General features: G+C 42.3%; 3 protein-coding genes across 5 annotated transcripts; 1 reads left to right on the top strand and 2 right to left on the bottom strand.

Moving 5' to 3' along the window:
• Nucleotides 1-949: 949 nt before the first annotated feature.
• rbm15b (RNA binding motif protein 15B) lies at nucleotides 950-6,437 on the bottom strand. The gene has a single exon (XM_020612173.1). The coding sequence runs from the start codon at nucleotides 6,435-6,437 to the stop codon at nucleotides 4,107-4,109; it is 2,331 nt and encodes a 776-aa protein (XP_020467829.1). The 3' UTR covers nucleotides 950-4,106.
• Nucleotides 6,438-7,790: 1,353 nt separating this feature from the next.
• Nucleotides 7,791-13,538, bottom strand: manf (mesencephalic astrocyte-derived neurotrophic factor). The gene is made up of 4 exons (XM_020612218.1): nucleotides 13,291-13,538; nucleotides 11,359-11,486; nucleotides 10,829-10,970; nucleotides 7,791-9,892 (listed from the first exon to the last, which is right to left on the bottom strand). Exons 1-4 carry the CDS (start codon nucleotides 13,376-13,378, stop codon nucleotides 9,708-9,710), a joined length of 543 nt encoding a protein of 180 aa, XP_020467874.1. The 5' UTR covers nucleotides 13,379-13,538; the 3' UTR covers nucleotides 7,791-9,707.
• Nucleotides 13,539-15,688: 2,150 nt separating this feature from the next.
• On the top strand, nucleotides 15,689-20,249 carry oser1 (oxidative stress responsive serine-rich 1). Of its 3 annotated transcripts, none has more exons than XM_020612216.1 (4): nucleotides 15,689-15,862; nucleotides 16,865-16,974; nucleotides 17,189-17,305; nucleotides 18,852-20,249. In XM_020612216.1, the coding sequence occupies exons 2-4, from the start codon at nucleotides 16,898-16,900 to the stop codon at nucleotides 19,768-19,770; spliced, it is 1,113 nt and encodes a 370-aa protein (XP_020467872.1). In that variant the 5' UTR covers nucleotides 15,689-15,862; nucleotides 16,865-16,897; the 3' UTR covers nucleotides 19,771-20,249. The 3 variants fall into 3 exon arrangements, with proteins under 3 accessions (XP_020467872.1, XP_020467871.1, XP_020467870.1); XM_020612215.1 differs by having other exon boundaries at nucleotides 15,689-16,081; nucleotides 18,852-20,248; XM_020612214.1 differs by lacking the exon at nucleotides 15,689-15,862 and adding an exon at nucleotides 16,656-16,682.
• Nucleotides 20,250-21,515: the final 1,266 nt, after the last annotated feature.

The following is a 21,515-nucleotide window of genomic DNA, read 5'->3' as shown; positions in this document are numbered from 1 at the left end:
GGGCGCTGTTTCCCCATTTCCGGAATGTGGCTGGCAAATAAATGTCTGTTATGGAAAATAAACAATGAGCATATGGAAGAAGTACACAGGTCCTTTACTTAAATAAAGGTACAAGTAGAACTATCTAAAACACTTAATTACAACTGCTGCATTAAAAATCCTACTAATCCATTACTACTAATCCCAATCCAAAGGTATTTTCAGCAAAATATACTTTAAAGTATTAAAAGTAAATGTACTTATTTTAACCTCCTTGAGTGATAGTTAATACTTATGCAACATTATGGGAATTGTAAAGACACATGAAGTAGGATTACATGTAAAGGGAACAGATTTAATTTTATAAATCCAATAGTCAATTATGTTTATGTAGCCTTTGCATCAAGTAAAAAAAAAAGTCACAGCTGTGAACATAATGATACATGATGGCAAAACTGTATAAATGTGTGTAAATGTGCAATATTGTTAAATATTTTAATAATGAACAAAAAGATATGTTCGTTTTATTTTCTTGCTTGGTATTTTTTATTTAAAAATACTATATATCCAGATGTTTGAGCAGTATTTTATCTGCTGTAGCTGGCTGAAGTAAAGTAACTTTTAGTTACAGTTTAATGCACAGGCTCCCAGCCTGGGGTCAACCTAGAGGTCAGGGGGATAAATCAAGGGGTCATAAGATGATTAATGGAGCAGGAAGGAAGGATGAAAGAAAAACCTGATTCACAAATCTGTTGTTTCTGTTTGTTGTAACTGCTGTGAAATCAGAAACATCTGACCTGTGACAGCTAAAAAGATCTCTTCTTTAACAATGTCTTGTATTTTCTATATTTTCTTTTATCTTAGCCTTAAATAAAAAATAATCCTAATCTGAAATCTGCCTTATAACTAAAGCTGATACATAGATGAGTGGAGTACAAAGTAAAATGAAAAATGGCACACTCTACTTAGAAAGAGCATAAAATGTTTATTTTTTTCCAATACAGAATACATGTTTCTGTGTTTACACATGAACAAAACTAAAGAGAATCCATGTACAAAACCCGATTGTCATCATGGATTTGTACTGCACCTGGACCATGTACATCATCAGACATAACACCATACACCACTGGTTTACATGAGGCAGGAAAGGGAGAGGAAGTACTCATCAAGGGCAGCTCTTATTTAAAAAATGAGTGTTTTTTACTCCCTTTAACAGTGTATTGTACATAACTGGGCCACTTCTGAGAGTGGTGTTATGATGGAACAAGCAGAGATGCATTTCCCCCAAATCAACAGTTTTAGTGTTACATGACCACATTGTTTTGAATCGAATGTTTAAGACAGCACGGTGGAAAACGACAGTTACCAGTGGTGGCAGTATTCAGATCCTTAAGTAACAGTAGTACAGGGTGGGCCATGGAAAAGTAGCCCGCCTCCAATACTATGCTCTCAAGTACACGGGCTACTTTTCCGTGGCCCACCCTGTATATTGACAAAGGAAAAATGTTCTATAACAAGTAAAATATCTGCATTCAAAATCATACCTCAAGTACATACATACTGATAGATGTACTTTAAGCCACAAAAGATGAAGTACTTTGATGCTGAATGGCTTTAACAGTGAATCCTAGGATTATTACCACTGATTTTAAGTTTCAGACACCCAAAAAAAGTCTTTTGTGTTGTAAAAGTTTCAGAAGCAAGCTGAACTGTGCTGAAATCAAGTTGTAATATCGCTTCACTGGCTGATTTTTCATGTTTTACAAAAAAAAAAAAAGTTTAGGGACTCATTTCCAGACAAAAATGACTTAATAAGGAGGCTTGTTTCTGCAACACATCCATACAATAACTACTGCTTTCAGATAAATATTGTGGAGGACAATATTTCCATTTGAAACACAGTGAAATACAAAGTACATAGAGTAGAAATAACAAAATGAAGTATGAGAACCAGCTACTTTTACTTAAGTACTTGAGTAAACCCACCACTGGTATTTAGTGCCAAACACAGTGCACCTGAAAAAGAACAGCAGGTGTGGTATTTGTTAGCTGTGACACCTGCTCGTTGATATAACAGAATAAAAGATTAAAAACATGTTCCAAAGTAACATGGCAAGTTTAGATGCCAGCACACAGAACAGCACAAGTAGGCAGGCGCAGCATTTTGTGACTCTGCAGAAGCTACTGGTTGGAAAGCTGAACCAACTGGTCGATGACCTGCTTCCCCTATCGTCTGAAAAGTAATCAGCTAACCGACTGTTATCTTCCAGCCAAATGCCAAACACGTGGTAATTCCATCTTTATAAGTGGAAAGAGCTGCTGCTGTTTTCTGAATATCGTTTTAGGGTTGAAGTTGCTACCTGGACGCTTTCTGACATTTCACTGATAAAATAATCATCAATTTTTTGTTCTGGATGGTGGTGGGACAAAATCTGAAGATGTCACCCGAGGACTGTAGATTTTAAGCTAATCTTTACTTGCAACCCATAAAACACAAACATTTTCAATTGGTTGGTGCACACAAGTCCCACGACAGACACAGAGCAGGTGAAAAGCTGCTGGACAGAGGTTTCCATGGCTCCCAGCTTTCACACACACACACACACACACACACACACACACACACAAAAACCACTCGTTTCCATGACAACAGAAAAAGTCTGTGGCCGTCGTCTTTGAGCACCAAATTTTCTACTTCTTAATTCTTTAGCCTCTAAAATTGTATTCGTCCATCATCTAGGTGGGAACAGAGGATTGCCGGTGAAGTCGGTGTATTTGTCCCTAAAATATTATCCTGGCACTAAAATTCAGTTAAGTTCAGTTATACAAACTCCAAAACATCAGTGCTAAAGACACATCCTGGGAGCGCTAGAATTGGGTTTCAGCTCAGTTCAGTTTCAATTCTACAACAATCTCAGGGAACTTTACATAATCACATCAAGACCTGACAGTATTATAAGGACAACCCAACAAATCCCCCAGACCAAGCACTTGGCGGTAGAGGGAAGGAAAAAGTCCCTTTAACGCAAGAAACCTCCTCTCGGTGTCTGGCTGCTGGTGTACATGTTGTTTGTATCTTTACAGAGACCATCTTAGAGTTGGTGCAACCATGTGAAACTCTCATCAATTCTTCTGATTCTGAAAAACACCACCACGGTTTCATTTCACTGAAACTGCATATGAATGTTTGACTTCAGAGACGAGCAGGGCTGAAAAGACCGACACCTCTTGAAGCTAACGCGGAGGCAGATGAAAAGCGTTGATCGATTCCAGTTTTTTTTTTTTATAGAATATAAAATCCAAACCTGTAATATAAACTGACCTTGCACCAGTATAACAGCTGAACATGTAAGTCCTCCAAACTGAAACACCCCAAGTGATGACAGCATAGTGAGAAACATTTTGAGAAAGACAAAATATAAATGTTTTTCTTTTCCTGCATGCAACAACGGACCAAACACACTCACACCTTTTAAAATAAAAGAACTGGAATGGTTCAATTGAAAAAAAATCACTAACTATGTAAAATATACAGTGGCAGGGATGGGTTGGGTCATTCACTTTTGTCTCTACTGGTGCTTTTAACAAAAGCGAGACATCGCCCCAGTCTCACCCTGCCAGTAGGAGCCAGTGGGTGGGGCTAAGTAGAGCGGCCTGAGCCAGGACATTCCTGGTCAGTTTGCCGTAGAGTCGCTCTGTATAAAACCTCCTAGTCCCACATGCACTGGACATGCAGAACTTGATAAAGTCAGGTAAAAGAAAAACAAAAAAGTAAACAAGCATATAAACCCGGCAGATGTAGTGTAGCATGTTAGAGCTTAGCAGTGGTGCTGCCTGTGTGTGCAGCAGTCCACACATCTGGATCATTTCACTTTGATTAAAACCCACAGCGTAAAAATTCTCTGCCTGCAAATGTGACAACTTGCTGAACTTCAGATAGAAGCAAACATAAAGCAAAGACAGAGGAAGAGAGAGTAAAACATGTAGTGTTCATATCGTGTTTCTTTCATAAGACACTGAATAAAACAATAAAATGCTTTTTTCTAAAAAACAACATGGAAGTATCTGTAGTCACCAGGTGAGTCTGTTTGTGTGTGTGCCTGCCTTTAAGTGTCTGTACATAATCAATTAGTGTCACTGACAATCACAATCACCATGTGCTCCTCATCCAGATTACCCACAGTCCTTTTGGCAGCCTGCAGGTACTGCTGTGAGAACTCTCCAGGGGGGAAGGCGTACAGCATCGCCCCAGGCCCCGCCTCTTTTGCAGCAGGTAGACTCACAACTCCAGCTGCTTCTTTGTTCCGTAGGTAGGTCACCAGGTGGCGAAGCAGGCGCACCTGCAGCCCCAGCTCAGGGGCAGGGGCTTGGCGGTCGATGGGGCCCTGCAGAGCCAACAAAATGGCGAAACCGTCAGGCCGCCCAAGTTTAATGCGACGTGACACCTCGTCAAGTCGGGTCTGGTTTGAGCGGAGCCTCTGGGCGATCTTCAACTGGCTGGGCTGGTTCTGGCTCTGGCTCTGCAGTTTCAGACTGTCCTTCATCACCCTGTTGAAGAATGAGGAGCCCCCCTCCAGCAGGTACAGGTCTGTGGGGAAACTGCTGTTCTTCAGAGCAAAGAAGCCGTGCCATGTTTTGGAAAGAGAGGCTTGAGCGAACTCGGACAGGGTGCTCGGAGACGACGAGGTGTCCGTGTGGAGGGCGGGGGAGTTGGCAGCGGCAACCTCACTGTTTCGATGGTGGTGGTTGTTGAAGCGCTCGCTGGAGGACCTCTTGCTGTGGTGGCGGCCAGATGGTGGATCTTCTTCGTTGGGGGCAGAGTGACGGCCCCCTCCACCGCTGTCTGGGGAGTGGTCTCTTGGCTCTGTGGTGGAGTCTGGGGCTCGGACTCGTGCTCGGTCTGGGCTTGCATCGGGAGAGACAGCCCCTCCTGGGCCTCGAACCCTCGACCTCCCCCTCTCCTTCTCCTCTGTCTGAATGTCAGTGGACAGACTCCTGCTCCTTCTCCTGTTCCTCCTCTCCTCCCTCTCCTTCAGCCACCGCTCCCTGCTCCTGCTGCGGCTCCTCACTCCTCTCCCACTCCTCCCAAATGCCTCCACCCCTCCCACTCTCCTCTCCAGACTACGGGTGGGGCTGGTAGGATAGTCTCTCTCCAGTAGGGCCCTCTCTCTCTCCCTCTGAGAGAGAAGGCTGTGAGAGGGTGGTGATGAGCGTTCCCTGGCTCCCCTCAGCTCCCGCTCCAGGCTGCGATGGCGGCTGTAGGGCTCCCCAAGGAGGTCATAATGGGAGGGGAGCGTGACAGGGGGCTGGTAACCAGGGGGAAATGGACGGACAGAGGGGCTTTCCTCGACTTTAGCAAAGTCCACCCTCAGACGCCTCTCAGGGCCGCCTAAAGGAAACCCTCTCATCTGGGTGCAGGCGGCTTGTGCAGCATCCAAACTTTCATACTGAATGTAAGCAAAACTGTCTCCCTTAACATAGTCAATGTTCCTGATGCTTCCAAAGCGATCGAACTCCCGAGCGAGAGCACCAAGGGAGTTTCCAGGCCCAAGGCCACCCACCCAGAGCCGGGTGGTGGGATTAGCTTTGCCATAACCAATCTTTATTGGGTTGCCACCGATCAGCCGTCCCTGCATGGCCAATTTGGCCCGGTGGGCCATGTCTAGGTTCTGAAACTTGACAAAAGCATATGCCCCACCCTGTCCACGTGCTGGGCGTTTAATCACAACATCCTCAATGATTCCATACTTGTCAAAACCCCTCCTCAGTTCAGCTTCTGTGACATTACCATCCAAATTTCCAATAAAAAGGTTGCTAGTCGCCCTCTGATCATCCTCAGGCTTTAAATCCTCCACTACTGGCACTGGAGGGAAGCCATAGGGCCGGCCCCTCTCATCCAGCATACCATAATAATCCAACAGCCTCTCCCTCTCTCTGCTCAGACCCAGGGTCTCCAGGGCATAGTGTCTGGCTCTGAGGTCTCTGATGTTACTCACCCCCGGCCCTGGCGGGGAGAGGGAGCGCTGTCTGTAGGGGTATGGTGCGTGCAAAGGTAAATAGCCAACGTCTGGCGGCGTCACACTGCGCCTCCTAACGTACATGGGTTCAACTTTAAGCTGTCGATCACCCAAAACTAACCTGGAGGATTTGGCGTGCCTGGCCTCCTTGGCGTCCTCCGGGTGTCGAAAATTCACGTAGGCGATCCGGCCCAGCTCCGGTGTGTGCGACAGCTTTACGCTTACGTCCCCGAACTTTTTGAAATCATGAAACAGCGCGTCCTCCACGTCCTCATCCGAGACCTGCGAGCCTAGATTGCTGATGAGAAGCGTTTTGTCCAGCGGAGCCAGAGGCGGCGGTGGCAGTTCCTCTCTACGTGCACTCTCTCGTTCTCTCTCCCGTATCCGTTTAGCAATGGCCCTGGACGGGCTAGTGTCTCTCCCGGCCTGCCTCTTCATTTTCAAAGGATGATGGAGCTCAAACTTTTCAGAACCTGCAACGGGAATCCGGCTCAGGGGCGAATTCTGTGGGTGTTAGCAAAAATAACGGGGCAGACGACAGCTTCGGCAAAACAATCCTGCCACTCCAAACACTGAATGTCGGCATAAATTTCGAAATAAAAACATAAATTCGTTTAAAAACATATCAGCATCAGAGGATTGACACCAACGCCGCCATCTTGGACAATGGGAATGTGCGCTTTCCCTTTGGAGGGCGGGGACTATGGGACGCAGCTCCAGGCGTCATGACGTAACACGCTTGTTGTGAACGTCCAATCAATTTTAGAATTTAAACAAACCATTATTGTTTTTTTTATTGTATTTTATTTATGAAAATATATTTTTATTAATATTGTTGTTCTTGCTCAAATTTAATTTTTTTGTAAACTGGACCCTACCCTTGACCAAAATCCATTATAACCTGATGCCATCCACCTTTCATAGGTAGACACTTTATTGTCATTGTACAAATTATACAACGGAATTTTAGATGCACTTGAGGGTAGAACTATATAAATACACTCACTCAGTGCCAGCATGTACACAACAAGACTGTCATTATGTTAGGAGATACATTTAGGAAGCTGTTTGTTAAAGGACAGAGCTCAATTTGAAAATGTGAAAGGGCATGTTTAGAGCTAGTCATGCAAAGAGAAGACAATGGTGAAAACCTGCATTTAGTGATGAGTAGACTGAGAAATATTTATTCATTCTACCTGAGAGAAGCAGCACCAGACCAGCTTTAAGCAGCTGATCATTACCAAACACTTAACATACCCATTTTGAATCGAACTGTCCTCTGAGTAAAACAGAAGTACAACCCTGAAGCAGCTGAAACCATCACAGCAATCCACCAGCAGAAAAACCGTAAAATCAGTTGGACAACAAGACTGAGTAAGTCATTATGCAGCAATCTCAACAAGGGACACCTACAGTTTGTCGGTTTAAGGACTGGGTTTCGCAAAAGGCGCCACTTCTACCACTAATATAGAAATACGGTTTGTGAACACAGTTCTTTAGATTTTAGGACTTAAATATGACTTGGCTAATCAAACCTGGCTCTGTTCCTCTTATGATCTAAAGGTTTGTTCTGTATTATGAATACATCAGGTTTAGATCATTTGATTTCAATCCTTGTCATACAAGTGGAACACTAGGAAATCAGACCATCTTCTATTCTAGACTGAGTTGTATCATATTTTAATGAAAAAGTAGAATAGTACAGTTTCTAACAAATGGCTGGGCTTTACAGAAGTCACTTTGTAACGTGTTAAGTTTTGATTTCTCATATGAAGCAGTCATTTTATCATGTAATTTTAGTACACACCATTTATTAACATCAAACACTAAAATATCAATCCTGTCTGAAGACAAAGCAGTCGGCGTGTGTAGGGGGTTGGGAACCAAAAATATTCTTGCACAGATTAATTTGTGACATGTGTGCGAGTGGGAACACATCTTTAAAGATCAGCTCACACAGAGTCAATTTTCTTGTTTTTATTTTAAATTTCAAGGACTGCATTATCCAATTCCTGACTGGATTATACTGCAAGTGGACCCAGCGCTGCTTGGAAGTGACAGGTGGGCAGAGGTGGCGTTCACAGGTCTCACAGCAGCGGTACAGAAACCACCTGGAACGTGACCAGTCCGACCAAAACAACGCAGGAAGGCAATAGTCACTTATTGGAATGATAAACAGGAAAATTTAAAAAACATTAATAAATATCTCACCTAAATACTTCTATTTTGCTGACAGTGGAGGGACTGATGTACCTTCCTGTGTCAAAAACTAGTAAAACATAAGTCACCCATACTCCATGTCGTCTGAGCCAAACTCACCTTGGGAGAAGCTACAAGTACAAGACCAGATCACTAGTCCCTCGTTGTTACCAGGGCTGCTTCAAAGTTACGTCCATACACCAAACAGCCATTTCCAGTACCTGTCTCACTATGTTGACTGATGTCAAATGTACTCGCTAGGCAGGTCCTGCATTTGTCTGGAGTAGATGTAAATGATTTGCTGCTTCAGGACGTTTCCATAAACAAAGTTTAGCTCTCCAAGGGCCCACGGTGCTGTGTCACAAATAAGGGAAAAGCAAACAGTTGATTTAATCCTTCTTTTTAATAACTACACATTGTGTCCCATTGTGAGTCTGGGTTGGAATATGGGCGACTTCGTTAACAGAAACACGAGTAAAAAAAAAAAAATAAAATAAAAGACTAAACTGGAGGTTCAAAGGGGAGAGTGTAGGACATCTGGATGTCTCCACAGCAGTGGTCATCAGCTTGTATTTACATTAATCTGGGCTTTGACAACAGTTTGACATTTTGGGAAGCATGCTCATTTAATGGAAAACTGTTTTACACTTTGTTTTTCGTACAGATTAAAACAAGGTAAAAAAAAAAAAAAAGTTAGCTTTAAACATGGATTTTGTTTTTTTTTTTACCCTTTAAGCAGAGCCAGGTTAGTTCTTTGTTTCTACTCATCATGCTAAGCTAACCAGCTGCTGGCTGTAGCTTTATATCAGACAGACAAGACAGTGAGAAACCTTCACATCAAACTCTCAGCAAGAAGATTTCCCAAAATGTCAAACTACTCCTTTAAGTGTCAGAGGTCATCCTCCACACGACGTCATGGAAATTTTACTTGAACAGGATTACAGCAAACTGAACACATTCTTCAAAACATGATCCATTTCCAGGAAGTATCTTGGCATTGACTCAGCGGGTATCAGAGTGGCAGTGGTCGAGGCTGGAGATGTGGGTTTGTGATTCCAATCAAGGTGGGAAGTCCTGGGCAGCACACTGAACGACAAACAGTCTGCTGTTGTGCATTCAAGCAAATAGTTTCTTACAGTGTTGGAGAATTTAGTCAAATGTCACTTCTTTAGCAGCTTACTGAGAAATATATTGACAACTTAAGCAAGAAACTTGCTCCCAAAGTGCTTCATTGTCCCCTTTAATCGGTGCTCCGGTGCTATGAACACCACCCCAACCTTGCATTCTGTGACTGCAAACACTGTTCATTCTCCTCACCCTTCATTTAAAACTCCAGCCTCATATGTATACACTAACATCTACTGTATGCTTCTGAGTCTTTAGGGTTACCAGATGAGTGCATTCCCTCAAAAAACCAAGACAAACATAACCAAGACAAATCTCCCCTCCTCCTCTCCTGGGCCCTCTTGCTGGACAGCAGTCTGTCCAGAGCTGCGTGTTTGTTCCTCGTTACAGGTCTGTCCGTGCTTTGGCGGCTGCAGGGGCGTACTTGGGCATGAGCTCTGTGATTTTACGAATGAAGTCGGACTTTTCGGCACAGCCTTTACAGGACTCGCCCCATTCCTCCAGGATCTTCTTCAGGTCCTTCACTTTAAGCTTTTTCAGGTCCACTGTGGTCAGGTCCAGCTGCTTGTCTACATGGGACACACAAGAGTGTGTAAATATCACCTTTCAAACCAAAGGTTACAAATTGCTTCACGAATAAACGACGTCACAAGAGAAACAAAGCATCAAACATGATCAAACACTCTGTATACTGTTACTTCTCACCACCCCTTTGTTGCCTGGATGCTCTAAACCCAAGGTGGTGGATGAAACCAGAGCAGTGAAGAGGAAGTTCTGACATTTTAAGGTATGAAACTTTTACTTTGAGTTCATTTATCATCCCGTTTAAAACATAAAAAGGTTCAGAGAGTCCTGTGTGCCACTGCAAATCACACTCTTAATCAAGCAGAAATATATAAAAATGGTGCAATAACAAAAATTTAAGGCAAAGTAGAAATGAAAACCAAGTTAACACAACTCTTCTGTGCACGCCGTCTGCTGTCCGTGTGCTACACTGGCTTCATGGTTGAGTTCCACTTTTTTCGTTCTGTTAACATTATCACAAAAATCGATTTTTAGTATTTTTGGATTGATTTAGAATTGTAGAAGATATGAATCGCGATTCTAATGTGAATTGATTATTTTTCCTCTGCTACACCCCAAGATAAAATAAATAAAAATAATGTTGAAACAAAATAAACAATGCTTCCTGAAATCTAAAACACTCCTGTCATCTGTTAAGCACTGGCTCATTGGCGTCATCGTTAATCAATGCTGTGACACAGCAAGTATCATGAACATGAATCAAGCAAACACTTTCACTATATACGAGACGCTGCCAGGATGAGGGAGATATTGACCCTTTCTCATTACTTTCATTATTCATATGCATTGTGACAGCCCGGTTTAATATTCTTACAGCCAACTCCAGTCGAATACATTCATTTAATGTCTCACGTCCATGAATGAAACGCCACTGCAGGGATTTTAAGTGACAAGTAGAAACAGAACTTTGTTGCTCTCACCATATTTCAGTTCACAGATCTGACCGTCCTTCTTCTTGAGTTTCTCACAGATCTTCTCCACGGGGACGTGGTAGCTGAGCGGTTTGGACACCTCGTTGATAATTTTGGTGGCTGCGTCGCTCGTTGCCCCAATGTAGTAACACTGTACAACACGTGGAACAAGGAGACAAATGTAGCTCAACTGTTTCAAACATAAAAGATCTATAAGGAAGCAGTCTTGCAATTAGTGATACACTTTGTGCCAGGAGGAACAGGAGGAGCACTGGGAGAGCCCTACAACATGACCTCCAGCAGCTACTGGTCTGCATGTTTCTGACACTTCGGTTTTAATGAAAAGAAGCTTTTTGTTAAAACCACTCTGCTTCCTGTTCCCACCTAAGAGCCACTCAGTAAAACACAAGTCATATTTATTTGAGCCTCAATATGTTTACACCTGCCACATTAGCACTTGCTGTAAAATGTGCACATAAAGAATCTGACTTTGCATTTTGTGCCTAATAAACAGAGAGTTTGATCTGCAGTTTACTTACAAAGCGGTTTTCTTTGCCTTTAGTCTCTCCGCAGCTCTTGGTGAGGGCCTTCTCAATGTCTGCGCTGTTGAACTTTACATCGTTGTCCTTAAGCGACTGGTAAAACTTCCCAAGGAAGTTCACACACACTGACACAAAGAAGAAAACACATATTAACACGTGTAGTGGCAGCTACTGTTTTATCTCTACACCAGCCCAGCACTGTGAAAAATGATACCAACCCATTAGACACATATTCTGTGACATCAGGTAAAAATGAAACTGCTAATTATCATCAATATGTAACATTCAACAGGGGTTTCTGTCATGCATCGTTCAACAAATGATCTGTGTTCAACTCAGACATTAAACCACAGTTTAGTCTGGTAAAGTGTGACGTTGTGGTTGTGGCCCCAGTGGTAAACATCCATTTCTCTGACAAGTCAATATTAATAAGGCTGTTTAGCATCACTTACTGCTGTTGGTATTTCGAGAATCCACATGCACTCAAACTATCCTAAAGAAAATATATTCTTTCCACTGCTCAATTAAAAAAGATGCAACTGCATTTCTAAACTCAGACAAAGATGGAATTGACACATCACAATGTTCCCAAATTCTTCAGTTAAAACTGTTGACAGTGATGTTACTACTGTTTTGTATTCTAGCACAAAATGCTGTTTCCAGGCACATGTGGAGGGACAGTTGCGACCATAGAAACAAAAACACTTGTTTGTGAAACTGACAGGATATTTTTCATCCAGATGATTAAATTTACAAGTGCCTTTACTCAGGTACAGTACTGAAGTACAAATTTTACTTCAGACTATTTCTCTTATCTGGTACTTTATACCTCTGCTTTCTATTCCAGTACAGTACATCTCAGAGGGAGATATTGTACTTTTTATTCCACTACACTTGTAGTGGTTGGTACATTTACAGCTCCACCATTTAACAGCTGTAACACACATTAATGCACCGATGTTTATATAGGCTGGATAATTTAAAGCTGAAAGTGACAATTACTTTCATCACTGACAAATCTACTGGATTTCTCAATAAAATGGCAAAAATGCTTGGTGAGATTTGCCAGAGCCCTGGTGAAACCTTCAGATGTCTTGTTTTATCTGACAAACAGTCACATCTTGCACATGGAATGTGAGTTTTCTCCAGAATGGTCCAGTAGAAATGCTTGATTCTTTATGTGGTAACAGTGCGGGTCATGTAGAATCTATAAATGATGTCCTTATGCTGTAAATATTTGAAAAAGTGTTTTTATTAAAACTTGAAAGTTCATAAAAAATACAGCATTGGAGTTAAGGTATTTTATTTTGAAAATCGCGAGCTTTGGCCCGTTTCAATACCTTTACCGTAAATGTAAGTATATAGAGTATATAGGCGCACTTCAAATTCTAGCGCGGCTGGCTTGACCATGGAAAACTGAACGGCGGCTGATTTGACCGCAGTTTTGTTAAAAGACGTTTTAAAACATCTCTGGCTGTTTATCTATCAGAGAAATGTGCCTTTAGCTCTGTGAATAATAATAATAAATGATAGGTACAGACTGTACCGGGGTGGTGGAGGTGGGGTACCTACAGGTGGGTTTCGTTCTGGGCTGCTGTGACTCAGACGCCACAGAACAATTGTTATTTCCTGTCCTATGTTTTTATGACACAACGCTCTTTATAAGTAGTAAGCTGATAGCGCGGAGGAACAGTTACCCTCTTTTTTGCCTTTGCAGTTGGAAACCTGAGCATCGCGCAGCCTACACATCTCACGCTGCCTCTTAAACCGCCTCCCATCACCACCAGCTGTTTCTACCCTTCACATGAACGGTCCAGGATCTATATCACGCCATGTACGTTCTGTGTAACACTTACAAAGTTGCCGTTACTGAATCCAGACATCCACCAGGTGGTAATCAAGCTAACCGATGCTAACAGACAGACTTACCTTCACAGTCTCCTTCTCTCAGGGCTTCAGCGGGACCTGGCACCAGAGCGAGCGCGAAAGCCACCGACAACCCGCTTAAACACAACATTTCGGCTAAAATAACTCAGATGGATTTATGTTTAAAGCGCCGCTAAAACACTTAGCTCTGTATAGCTCATGAACAGCTACAGACACCGGTAAAGTGCAGTGATTGTACGAGCTTCCCGGTGCCACGTCATACTGTACCGAAATCTTATTGGTCAAACAATCCGACCCTTTCTATAGTCTTCCACGCATTTTACTCTGATTGGACGGAGGCAGAACATTCCGGGAACAACGTCCAGTTGGCGCCTTCTGATTGGTCCACAGCCGCTCTGTGCTCTCATAACGTATCTGCATACGGTAAAAAAGCCAAAAACGGAACATGTGAGATCATTAAGTATATTACAGAACCTGAAACGGCATCCTTCGGTCAGCGGCACTGAAGATACTGTATGTTATAAGACCATGCAAAACACCGCCACTTCCTCGGGATCTTCTAGAAGTCAAACATCCAATAGTGAAATCAATTTGTATTAATTATTACTGGAATAACCACAATATAAGATTTTAAACGAGAACGAATATGAGAAAAATCTCTATGAAAAATACTTTCCTGTATTTATAATTGTACTTATTTGAATCATTTTCCACTACATGCCAGCATTAATGCTTTTGTAAAAGTTAAATCAGTGTATATTGTTAATGCCTAAATAATGATAAATAATTGTTTTACGTATAAATTGAAATTGCTATTATATGAAAATGTCATACAAATGTAAACTGAAAAAACCTTAGAAAAACTCAACTGGACTTAGATTTCTAAACAGTTCCAGTTGAGTTTTTCTAAGGTTTTTTCAGTTTACTATGACCTGGATGACTGAGAATCTGCACAGACATACAAATGTAAATTTACCGAACAAATTCTGCTGTATTTTTGCAAGAACTAGAACATAATATCACCACTGTCTCACACAAATAAGAAAGCTGCCCAAGGCCCTGGTACTCCGGCACACACCTCCAGACACACAGAAATTTTGTTTGTTTGTTTTTAATATCCTTTTATATATAACCTAATATTTGCATTTTTTCTTTCGTTTGTTTTATTTACACATCCCTTGTTTTGAACCTTAATGTATATGTATTGCTGTTTTCTTATATTATCACTGGATGGCACTGTTGTTTGCACATTGCTCCTGATCTCAGTAATAAAGCCAAAAGAGAAAAAGTGTTTGCAAATACTTTGTTATGTACAAGTATATATATATGTCTCTTTACCCACATGTTTCTCACCATAATATAGTTATTTGATTGAACCTCCAATAATAAATTATTAAATACCAATCCCTTTCATGGAAAAATGACTGAGAAAGCTATTTATGAAATGAGCATTTGGACAAAAAATGCACCTCCATGCAGAGGATTTCTTGCAGGACTATTGGATTAGACTGTCTGTAGTTCCTAATCAGCTGACAAGTTTGTCTACTACTTATGACTTCTATCACTGACTGATAGTACAAATTTATTGTGGTAGACTAGTTGCTATATGTTTATATTTATGTGAGTGTTAAAGTTTTAAATGACTGCCAGAAAAGTACCATCAGGGGCAAAGGATCTCTTGAGTCAAATTTTCTGTGCCAATTGTGTCACTGTAGGGATTTTTTATTTCATGTATGATCTCTGTTCATTTCAAAAATCACTGTTTGCTTACTTCCTTCGGGTAAAGTGTAACATGAGTTGTATGGTGGTGGCAGCCCAGTTTGTGCCTCTGGGGTCACAGTGGTAAACATCCACTTCTCTGATGCTGAAGGGTGTTTAATATCACTTAGGGCTTCACTTAGTGAAGATAGGTCCAGAGTCTCAAGGACTCAACTAACTAGCCTATTTGTAAAGAAAATATGTTCTGTCCACTACACAAAAATAAAAGATTTTAACCCAAAATGTGACTATGTTTACAAATCTAAACAATGGTGGAAATGACACATCTTTGGTTATTTTGAAAAAAAATTGCATTTTTCAAATAATGTAGGTCTATATTTGGTTTGCGTGCTGTTTATATTTAAGTAACCCTTAAAGTTCTTGTAAGAAAAGTAACTCTAGGGCAGAGCCAAGCTTTATTCTCCAGGCTTTATGGAGGCCTGTTATGTAAGAGCAATGTAGGCCAAAAGGCCTCCTGTTGTGTTCCCCACTCAGACTTCATGTCTTTGGCCTACAAACTGCCAGAAACATCGCTATGACAAAGATATAATGTTACCATACCAAGCTGTGGTGCGTTTAGTTATTGTGTGAAACATGATAGTAGAGTATTCCTCGAGTACACCTCATGGTGTACAGCCTGCCAGAAATCTATTAGAAGAAGAAGAATATTCCATGAGCTACACAGTGACGGCAGCAGTGGGCGTGTTTTGGGCTGGTGACGTCGGCGGGGCAGTGCGTTGTTGCAGAGTCACTGCGACTGTAAACAACGGACATAGAAAAGTCCAGAATCAGGACTTAACGTCTGTGTTGCTCATTCCTGTTGTTAACCAAAGCGGATATTAAATAGAGAGTTCTGGTATGATATGACTCTTACCATCCATACGAAGTCTCAGTAAAAGTACAGGTCGTGTTTTCGTACAGAGCTAGCTAGCTAGCTAGCCAGTCAGCCCCTGTAGCTTTGCCTTAGCCGTCGTTAGCTTCGCTGGCAAGTCAACATCTGAGGGCCTGTTACGAGTAAACACTCTTTATGCCCTGGGTATAGTTTCTCTTTACTGCTACCAGGATATCCTGAACCGTGAGTATTACATTTCATCTTTTATAAGGTTTCCAAATTGTTCATAGACGTTTAAAACAACCTCCTGTGGCAGGGTAACAGTTAGCTTAGCAGTCAAAATAACTTGTTAGCATTAGCTAATAGCGTGGAAGTACTTATGAAGTTCACTGTTTACAGTGTTTCCCCTGTGGTTTTGTTTCAGGATTATTCGGGATCATGTAAAACAATCAACTTGTGCACCTAAGAAGACCATAAAATGAGCAAATCAATGCGTTTGACAGCATGTCTATTAAGTTAGAGCTACCATGACCACTCGTTCAACTATTTTGATAGATTAGGGCCGTTGTTGAAGAAGGAAACTGTCAAAATTACACGATTCCAGTTTCATTTAAACATTTTCTGGTTTCTTCGGGCAAACTTGTAATTACAAACTGAATATGGTGGGGTTTTTACTGTTTTGGACAAAACAAGACACCCGAGGTCATCGCCTCGGACTGAGAAACCCGGATGAGCATTTGCGACACTTTCTGACATTATACAAACGAAACGATTAATCAAGAAAGTGACATTAATCTGTGAAAGTCGTTAGCTTCGCCTCTAGTCCCTAATGCACTTGTTAATTGTAAGTCACAGTTAGTTATTTAGTCCACCTATTAACCCTTAGTCAGGTAGGGGGCATTAAAACTTTAGCTTGGTGTTGCACAAACTGTTCAGTGTGTAAAATAGTGAGATACCAGACCTGTTGGAATTGTTTAAGCAAATAAGATTGATTGATTGATATGATTTCACTTTTGTGTGTTTCAGCTGGGTGGCTGCTCAGAGCGGCCTCCAACCATCATGGAGGCAGGAGGGAAGGACTGTGAAGAGGAAACACTGCAGACAGCCTTTAAGAAGCTGAGGGTTGATGCTGAGAGGTAAATTGTTTAAAATGCTAGTTTGTTGTCACCATGAACTGTACATGCTGGCTAGTGGCACCATCCAGGTTCATATAGTCATGAACACCCTGGAAAACTCAAGTTTTTGTTACAGTCCCTGGAAACACTTGATTACCAGTGTATCTTTTTTCTTTAATCCCACAGTGGATGTGGATAGTGAGTGTTAAATCTGCAGTCTCTCTCTTCTTCCCAGTCTACCTGGAGCTGTCAGTGTTTCAGAAGTGCTGGCTCCCAGAGCAGCACCACGACCTGGTCTTGACGCCAGCGGGGCAAAGCCTAAGATCAGCTGCCCGAAGGACAGCTGGCATGGGTAGGTTGAGGCGGTTGCTGCTCAGCTGGTAGATATGTCATCTTTTAAAAAGAGTGTTCAAAGATTTTAATCTGTCAGTCAACGTTACATCTCCTAAGTTCTTACCGTAATGATTCTGTTGTGATTAAAAGTTTGATATATGGAAACTGGGCCTTTGACTGAACATGTTTGGTACATTTAAATAAGTGTCTCAGACACCGGGTGGCTATATATGGCCATATATGCCAGCTGTCGGAATAAATATCAATACATAATTCTAAAAAATAACACACTAAAACTCAGCTGCAAAAGGAGCTTTAGAACATATTTATTGAGATCAAGCACAAATAGAGAGTTATCAGTTTTTTTTCCAGGACAGTCAAGACTATCCAGACATACCAGAATTTGAAATGATAGCCTTTCATTTGTATAAGTTTTATATCATTTCAAAACCTGATTACTTCACAAACATTCATTTCACACACAAGCAAGTATATTAGCATGTTTGGAAAGGGCTGGTCATACCATTTATTTTGGCATGTGGTTCATAACAGGGCAAAATGGAGTGATATGAATTTGTGGGATCAACGAATCTGGACATACTGTGTCCGATGGGTTGTTGGGGATAAACTAAAATCTGTCTGACTTAATGTTAACAACTCCAATCACCGTCATCTCTTCTGTCTTTTACTCTTCCGTCTTTCTCTCTCCCCCCCCTTGCCTCAGCCGGGTGTCGCTTTATGTCTCCTCTTCCTGTAGCCGTCACTTCAAATTAAAAGCCCTTTGAAGAGTTGTAATTGGGATATTATGATATTTCATAAAATTCTGAAGCAGTTGTGGCAATAATTTTGCAGTGGCAGGCAGTCACTGTAAAATGTATGCAGTGGAAACAATGGCTGGTATAGAATCACTATTTTATACTCCTTCACTGTTTGACAGAGAAACTGAAAAATATGTAAATTAGAACAACTACATGACAAATTGATGTGTAGGTCTTGGAAGAGCATGAGGACTCAGACCAGAGGTTTAACAGGCTGACACTCTGCAGAGTAACCTTCTGGTCTGTACAGTGTTTCTCCCAGAAAATTCTTCAGGCACAGTGGCAAGAGGATGATAGAGGATGTCGCTGGGATGGCAATCTGCCATCCCTGTACTATTATAGGGGAAACACTGCTGTAGCCTGTAGCCTGCTGTTGTCTCCAGCACTCCCTGTAAGTATGCATTTTAAATAACGGCACAGCTGATCAGTAAGCTGTTGAGCTTATCAGCTGGCTGTCTCCAAGTCCTCACTGGAGTTTGGCTGTGATGCTGACTGGAAAAAGAATAATCTGATGTAGCTGTTTGTGTAGCTGTGGACATAGCTCTTTACAAAAGCAACCTGGAAACTCTAATGTGGTCCCGTTTTGTTTTCACACAAACGCTGCATATCATAGGACAGCTTTGTGAAGATGCAGTGAAGTTACACTGTCATAACATTTTCTTCTACACATTTTTTATTTGGCTTTCTCTCCATTATCTTACCCCCTTCTTTGTCCTCTGGCTTCCCTGTTTCTCTCTCCATCTTTAGATCTATGAGGAAAACTTCCAAGGGAGCATCCAGAACCCAGCGGCGTCGGAGATCCAAGTCCCCCATCCTCCACCCCCCAAAGTTCACCTACTGCAGCAGCGCTGCATCCTCCGTACTGTCGACCTCTAGTGGCTGCCTGAAGCACCAGCGCCTGGCCGTGCCTGAGCCTACAGCGCCTTGCCCTGCAGTCGATGGGAGAACAGCCTCCTCTGCAGCCCAGAAAGAGCTCTCTTCTTCAGCCACCACCAGCTACATCTCTCCTCTGGTTTTTGGGTCCTGTGCTGGGCATGAGAGACTGGATGGAGCTGTGGTTTCCTCAGCATCTGCACAAAAGATCCCCAGTGTTATTACTGCTGTTGCAACATCGCCCAGGCAGGATGGGGGAAGCTCTGAAAACGTCCAGTCAAGCAAGCAAAGTGGCCCAGAGAAAAGTGTCTGTGCTGGAACAGAGTGTGGAGCAGGAGCCCCTCTGAGATTTGGACCTGCTGAAGCTGCTGACTTCCGCGCTTTATCGGAGCTCATTTCCTGCTCCTGCGCTCAGAGAAACAGTTCAGATTTCCAGGAAGAGAGCAGGTCGGGAGCTGAGTCTCAGTGCCAGTGCCACTCCCATCCTCAGGCCTGGCATGGTGTGGAGGTGTACTCCTTCACGGGGCTCCGCAGCGTTATCTCAGAGTGTGAGCGCAGTCTACTGAGCCACGCCGACGCCCCCAGAACTCTCAGTACCAACTGTACCACTGCCACAGCTCCGTCACCTCCATCATCGGCGGCGGCGTTGTCGTCAGGCTCTCCTCGCTCATGTTCAGAGCAGGCACGGGCATACGTTGACGACATCACGATAGAAGACCTTTCTGGCTACTTGGAGTATTATTTGTACATCCCCAAGAAGATGTCACACATGGCTGAGATGATGTACACGTAAAAATAAAAAGTAATGTTATAATATCAAATAAGGAAATCTGGTGAAGACGGATTTTTCTGTTGTTGTGGGGAATAGTGGTCCTGAGGGCATGTCAGTGGGTCGAAGAGTGGATCGGGTATGATTGTTGGATTTTTCCAACACACAGTCAATGTACTGACTGATTTTTCTTTAAGTCAAAATGTTTCCACTTTGCTTGTCTGCTGCTTGAGCCCGGCAGAAACACATCACCACCTCCCGCTAGTTCCATGAAGTTTGTGCTTCATGGAAACCTTTTTTTTTTTTCTTTTCCAAATGTAAATTTTCAGTTTACAAATGAAGTTGCCAAAGCTCTGGGTGCAGGGTCTTGCAGAAGGAAATACTAGTAGGAATATGCAAGCTTGTAATGTCAGGTGTGATTTTGTTTGTAGTGCTGTGACCTTCCAAGTCACCTGTCTGAATTTAATTTCTCAATAAAGAAGCAAAATGTTTTTGCTGGAAAACGTTGTCATCCTCTCTTCAGTCAGCGTAGTTGCACCAGTTAATGCACAGCAGTTTGTACGACTTGTAGCAAAAGATAAATGCAATAATAAAGGTATCTGCATTTTTCTAGCTCTAAAAATCTGGGATTTTAATGCTTGACCTCGGAGGCAGCAGCTGAAAAGGTGTCTGCTTCATCTGTTCAGTAGCTGCTCTGGTTCAAATTGACATTGTCCTCAGCAGTTTGTGTATCAGAATCACAGTACTTCTTCCACCTCTGGGTGTATTAACGCTCTCATGCCAAAACGTAACCTGCTCTGTTGTGCACAAAAGTCAAAGCTTAAAAACCTTCAGCTGTAGAAAATACACTTTAAATGATCATTTGACATTTTGGAAAATAGATTTATTCACTCAGCTGGTGAAAGTTACTTCTCCGGGGTGATTTGGCTTGTTAGCTTAGCTTAGCACAAAGACTGGAAACGGGGGCCAACCGGCCTGGCTCAGTCTGGGGTTATGTATGTGACCATTTCTTGGCTGGAACCAGGAGCCTGCAGAAAGTTGGTTATTTCTAGTTGTTTTTTTTAATAATTTGGACTCGGTGTCTAATGAAAACCAAACATTGTACACTCTGTATTTGGAAGTGAATTCATTTGAAATCTGTACAACCAGGCTGAGAAGGTTCCCAGTGTTACATGAGAATATTTCACATGTACTTTTAGGTACTTTTCTCTCCGCGTTTGAGTTTCTGAGACATTAACTGCATTGTTGGTAAGGAAGTAAGACCGTTTCCTTTCTTGTGCACTTGCACAGACCACATCAGAAAGCCTTTTACAGACTGTGGTAAGAAGAAGACATCGGTTCTGGTCTGGTCTGTTTTTCCACTGTGCTGTAGCATTAACTGGAACTAAAAACAGGTGTTAAAAGCTCTGCTCCTATGTGGCCGTGTACTTCTACCGATCTGTTACAAGTCGCTGGTGCAAACACTTCACCTGTTATACTCACTGTGTTCACATTGCCCAAACAAGTTATGTCTGAACTCAAGAAGGAAAGCACAAATACTTTTTGTTCGACCGTATGTTGTGCCAGTCCTGTTAAGACAGGGCATAAAACTTCAGATATGTACATGACCAATGAAGATTTAGGCGGTGACCTGGAGCTGACTGTCCAGCATCTTGTCCCTCATTGGCTGTAATTTCCTTTTTGATAAAGCTTATAGTTAGGGTTGGATCAGGTGACCCTGAGCCTTCCCTTAGTTATGTTGCTATAGGCCTAGGCTGCTGGGGGGCCCC

The sequence above is a fragment of the Monopterus albus genome, unplaced genomic scaffold (genome assembly GCF_001952655.1).
Source record: "Monopterus albus unplaced genomic scaffold, M_albus_1.0 scaffold121.1, whole genome shotgun sequence".
NCBI classification, from domain to species: domain Eukaryota; kingdom Metazoa; phylum Chordata; class Actinopteri; order Synbranchiformes; family Synbranchidae; genus Monopterus; species Monopterus albus.
This window is presented reverse-complemented; position numbering and strand designations above follow the sequence as displayed.